Here is a 5,122-nt window from a genome sequence, read left to right as displayed (position 1 = left end):
GGGACGGGCTGTCGGGGTGGGAGCGCGGGGCCGGGGAGATCCCCTCTGGTCCAGCTGTGAGCCAGGCCCGGGGGAGCGGGGATCCACTGGGGACACCGGCTGCGGGTGCAGCCCCGGAGCACGGTCAGTGGGGCAGAGCCGTGGCCTTAACACGGTGCCGAGGCCTGGCGGCTCCCGCCTGGCGCTTCCCCTTCCCCCGGGCTGCTCCTGTCCCGGCGAGCGCCGGCGGTGACGGTTCAGCCCCGGTGCTGCCCCGCGGCTCCTCTGGCACCGGCCGCTGACATTGACACGTGCTGCTGTTAACCGGGGCAGCGTCGTTCTCCGGTGACAGCATCACCCCGCGGGAACCTCTTGAACTGAGCACAGAGGAAAGAGTGTTCTGTATCCCCAGAGCAGCAGAAATCAACTTGGGAGCCCCAGCACGACCGTTCCCACAGCCCTGCATCCACCCCTGACCACACACCCCTCTCCCAGGGTACCAGTGATGTATTTTAGATCCTCATAAGAGCAGAATGGAAATACCTGCTCCTGGGGTGTGGACTGGACAGACAGAAGCCCTGGGGAGGTTTGCCCCCGAAGCAGGTTGCGGCTGAGTCGCTGTCAGTCCATGCTGTGCTTCCTCCCTGTTCCAAGCAGGATCCCAGGGACAAGGCCCTTCTCCTTGTCGGCAGCTGCCGGAGCCATTCTGGGGCTGGGCGGGTGGGGAGATGATGGTGGGAAGCAGCGGCTGACCCTGCGGGATGTGGCAGAGCTCATGCGGAAGAAGGAATGTCGCCGAGTGGTGGTGATGGCTGGAGCTGGGATCAGCACCCCCAGCGGCATCCCGGACTTCAGGTAACACCTCCATCACTTCCCTTGTCCTTTTCTGTGCTGCGAGAGCCAAGCTCTCAGCGTAGGTAGTGCTGGTGCCTGCTGCTCTCACCCCTCTGTTCTGCTTATCTGTGCCAGGCCAGACTGGGCACAGGAGTCCCTGTTCCTGCTGCTCCTCCTTTTCCAGCCAGGCTTGGGGCCGTTCCTTGGCCCTGGTCTTCAGGATGGTTAAGTCACAGAATCCCGAAGTGGTTTGGGTTGGAAGGGACCTTAAAGCTCCTCCAGTTCCAACCCCCTGCCGCTGGCAGGGACACCTTCCACTAGAGCAGGTTGCTCCGAGCCCCTGTGTCCAACCTGGCCTTGAACACTGCCAGGGATGGGGCAGCCACAGCTTCTCTGGGCACCCTGTGCCAGCGCCTCAGCACCCTCACAGGGAAGAGCTTCTACCTCAGAGCTCATCTCAATCTCCCCTCTGGCGGGTTAAAGCCATTCCCCTTGTCCTGTCCCTACAGGCCCTTGTCCAAAGCCCCTCTCCAGGTTTCCTGGAGCCCCTTTAGGCACTGGAGCTGCTCTAAGGTCTCCCCTTCAGGAGCCTTCTCTTCTCCAGGCTGCCCCAGCCCAGCTCTCTCAGCCTGGCTCCAGAGCAGAGGACATCCACCACCGTCATGGTGGTGTCTCTTCTGCACCCTGACTCCAGCCCCTCTCCCCTCTGCAGGTCCCCGGGGAGCGGCCTCTACAGTAACCTGGAGCAGTACAACATCCCCTACCCAGAGGCCATCTTTGAACTGACCTATTTCTTTATCAACCCCAAGCCCTTTTTCACTCTGGCCAAGGAGCTCTACCCCGGCAACTACAGACCCAACTATGCCCACTACTTCCTGAGGCTGCTGCACGACAAGGGGCTCCTCCTGCGCCTCTACACCCAGAACATCGACGGGCTGGAGCGAGGTGAGTTCTCCCTCGCCCATCGCTCAGTAGCAGCGGGCTGGGAAGGGATGAGGGTGGGAAGCAGAGCAGGAGGCAGGACTGGGACAGGCCCAGGGGAGTCCCTGGTTTCACCTCACGCTGAGCTGGTCCTTCCCATGTGCTGTGTTCCAGTTGCTGGGATCCCTCCCGACAGGCTGGTGGAAGCCCACGGCACCTTCGCCACTGCCTCTTGCACCGTGTGTCGAAGGAATTTCCCAGGAGAGGACTTCAGGGTGAGTGCTCACAGATGGGCATCGGCACAGGTCAATGCGAGGAGGAGGAGGAGAACCTTTGCAGGGCTCTGACTCTGCCCTCAGGCGCAGGGGGCTTATTGGGGGGGGCGCAGGCTTGGGGCTGGCTGGTTCTGCCCCTGGCTGCGGGTACACTCTTGCTGCAGGGGGACGTGATGGCAGACAGGGTCCCTCGCTGTCCCGTCTGCACCGGGGTCGTCAAACCCGACATCGTGTTCTTTGGCGAGGAGCTCCCGCAGCGCTTCTTCCTGCACGTGGCAGACTTCCCCATGGCTGACCTGCTCTTCGTCATCGGAACGTCCCTGGAGGTCTGGGGCCCAGGGGGACAAGGAGAAGGGCCTGGGGGGAGCCTGGGGGAGAGAGGGTTTAGAGGAGAAGGCAAGAAGCTGGGTTATTGAGGTAGAATTTGAGGTGGCAGGTGAGAAAGGGGGTGCATGCACCAGAGACCCTCTGGAAACCCCCTGTGCTCTGGTGAAAGCAGAGCAGGAGATGTACGTGTGGCTACCTGAGGGAAGGCCCCAGGTAACTGGTGACACCCACAACCCATTCAAAGCACACAACGGGACACCAGTTACACACAGTGGCCCCAGCTCGGTGTGGGGTGAATTCGTGCCCTCAGTGGGTGATGGTCTCCCTGCCCCCCGGTTGCAGGTGGAGCCCTTTGCCAGCCTGGCCGGGGCCGTCCGCGGCTCCGTTCCCCGTGTGCTCATCAACAGAGACCTCGTGGGCCCCTTCGCGTGGCGGCAGCGCCACAACGACGTGGCCCAGCTCGGGGACGTGGTCAGCGGGGTGCAGGCGCTGGTGGAGCTGCTGGGCTGGAGCCAGGAGCTGCAGACGCTGATCCAGAAGGAGAAAGAAAAGGTGGGAAGGGCTCAGAGCCATGTCTGCCTCCCTCAGCCTCTTCCTTCCTCAGCTGGAGTTGTGCTGGGGGGAGCAGGTTTGTGCTTGCAGGGGTTGGGCTTGCTCCACAGACACTGCCAGGCATGCACCCTGCACCCACAGGGCCACAGAAAGGTGCAGAAAGGTGCTAAAAACCACCAAGAGACCCCAAACCCACCCTCAGGGCTGCTGCATGGGGAGGGTGAAGGCACGGCTGAACGGTTCAGTGGTACAGGAGGGGAGGATGCCCCAGCCTCAGGTGAAACAGGGAGAAGAGGGGAAGGGCCAGGCTTTGGGCTGGGTGAGAGCACATTGGGGCTTCTCCAAGCAGTGACCCACTTGGTTGCTGCAGAGCTTTCTGTTGGTTTCATCTGGGTTTTGGCTTGTTCCCAAACATGCTGAAGGAGTGAGAACATCCCCCATCCCCTGTGTGAATCCCAGAGCCCTGCACCTCAGCAGGACTCGCCTCAGCTCCCCAGCAACACAGAACATGGGTGTTCTTGAGGCAGTGCCTGGCGTGAGGAGGCTGGAAAGCTCCAGCACGCTGAGCTGCTGCTCTGGGCTCAGGTGCTGCTTTGTCCCCGGCCTCCAGGAGCCTGTGCTGCTGCTAATGGCAAATGAACATGAAGAATTACTCAGCTAAAGCAAGGGCTGAGCTGAGCATCACCCCAGCGCAGCTTCCCTCTCTCTGTACATTCACTTCATTGCTTTGGTTCCATTTCTAGTGGATTTTCTGGTCACCGGGAGAAGTAACAGCAGTAACAAAGGGAGGCTCTAGCTGTGCTGTGTGAGACTGGACGAGGTGCAGCGGTGCCAGACAGGACCGAGGCCGCTCCCTCCACCTCACAGCACAGTTGTTAAGACTTTTCCCCACTGATAATTTGCTTCCTTTTTTCCCTGTTGATCCTTTATTTCCCTGTGCCCCTGTTCTCACACCTGGGATCTGACACCTTCAAGAGTAAGAAATTATACAAACGCAAGTTCTCGATGACCCTGAGTTTAGTGCTAATGGTAATTATCACGTTGCTTTAGAGCTGCTGGGAAGATCCTTCCACACTTGGCATCAAAAGCTTCCACTTGTGCACATGGGCTCAGCTCTGCTGCCCACAGCAGGGCTCTGCTCGCTGTAGTGAGAAGCCAGTTGTATTTAACAGATACACCATCTGTGTGTGACTTAACCCAGGACAAAACCTGGCTTCTAGATTCCAATCCAGCATTCAGGTTGTTCTCACCTTCAGCAGATGATGGGTTGGAATGAGCAGGAAGGGTCAGGCTTTTGCTTTTCACTCCAAACCATTCCGCATTCATACAAGACCGGCCCCTGGTTTAATGCTTGTGCTGCCCCAAAGTCCGGGGGATGAAGTGATGCCGGTGTAGTACAGCACTAAACCCAAACCGCTCCTCGTGGTGGTTTTGTGCTGGGAAGCACTGCTGGGGGCTGGAAGGGCTGGAACGTCCCAACCAACACCGTGGTTGTTCTGGTTTCAGCTGGACGCCAAGTTCAAATAGGAGCTGCTGGAGACGGTCACCGTGCAGAGGAGCCGCTGCCACACCACACGGGCAGAGCAGGAAATCCTGGCTGGAGCCATGGCAGAGGCCCCGGCCCGGCACCAGCCCATCGGTGCTGGAGCAGAGGCCACGTGAAGGTTTTCCTACCCGAGCCCTCAGAGCTGCCATCGCAGGCACCGAGCACTGCTCCCTCCTCGTCTGGCACCACTAAGAGAGACTTCCCTCTCCCATGGCTCCGGCTGCCGCCCCACCAGCATGCCACTGTTCCACCACGGACTGCACCAGTAAGCACCGGGACCTGCACGTCAGAGGAGGTTTGAGCACCCAGCTGCCATCTGGGGCTCCCTCTTCCCGAGCCATCCGACCTCAGGGACCCTCAGAGGGTTTTGGCTCTCAGGGAGCAGGAGCTGGAAACGCTGTGAGGGTCAGGTCTGAGGGCAGGAGAACCTGGAGCGAGTCTTCCAGCTCCCCCTGGGGATGAGCATCTCCCACCTCCAGCAGCTCCTCCTCAGGCCTCATCTGCCGGCTCTGCAGGCTCACAGTGGTCATTGTTCAGATGAACTCTCTGCTCATCAGGGACAAGCTGCCCGGGGGGTGGCTGCCCCGGGCCCTGTTCATTGAGGCCACTCAAGCTGCTGAAGCTTGGAATCAGTGCAATGTTAATCATTTAGTAATAAAAGAGTTTAATTCTTCTGTCGCTCTCACCT

The 5,122-nt window shown here is 59.9% G+C and overlaps 1 protein-coding gene across 2 annotated transcripts; it reads left to right on the top strand.

Moving 5' to 3' along the window:
- The first annotated feature begins 64 nt into the window (after positions 1-64).
- Positions 65-5,108, top strand: SIRT3 (sirtuin 3). Of its 2 annotated transcripts, none has more exons than XM_030485057.1 (6): positions 65-834; positions 1,526-1,758; positions 1,909-2,009; positions 2,174-2,335; positions 2,679-2,888; positions 4,395-5,108. In XM_030485057.1, exons 1-6 carry the CDS (start codon positions 608-610, stop codon positions 4,413-4,415), a joined length of 954 nt encoding a protein of 317 aa, XP_030340917.1. In that variant the 5' UTR covers positions 65-607; the 3' UTR covers positions 4,416-5,108. The 2 variants fall into 2 exon arrangements, with proteins under 2 accessions (XP_030340917.1, XP_030340918.1); XM_030485058.1 differs by having other exon boundaries at positions 670-834; positions 1,623-1,758.
- The last annotated feature ends 14 nt before the right edge of the window (positions 5,109-5,122 follow it).

Source organism: Strigops habroptila, chromosome 4, assembly GCF_004027225.2.
Source record: "Strigops habroptila isolate Jane chromosome 4, bStrHab1.2.pri, whole genome shotgun sequence".
Taxonomy (NCBI): Eukaryota; Metazoa; Chordata; class Aves; order Psittaciformes; family Psittacidae; genus Strigops; species Strigops habroptila.
The sequence above is the reverse complement of the archived record's forward strand: the minus strand, read 5'-3'. Positions and strand labels throughout refer to the sequence as shown.

What these genes read in the sequence shown, in the direction of transcription:
- SIRT3 (XM_030485057.1), top strand. Translation starts at nt 608, where the DNA reads ATGCTGTGCTTCCTCCCTGTTCCAAGCAGGATCCCAGGGACAAGGCCC. An exon ending in CATCGACGGGCTGGAGCGAG is followed by an intron (nt 1,759 to 1,908) that starts GTGAGTTCTCCC and finishes GCTGTGTTCCAG; the next exon opens with TTGCTGGGATCCCTCCCGAC. An exon ending in TCCCAGGAGAGGACTTCAGG is followed by an intron (nt 2,010 to 2,173) that starts GTGAGTGCTCAC and finishes CTCTTGCTGCAG; the next exon opens with GGGGACGTGATGGCAGACAG.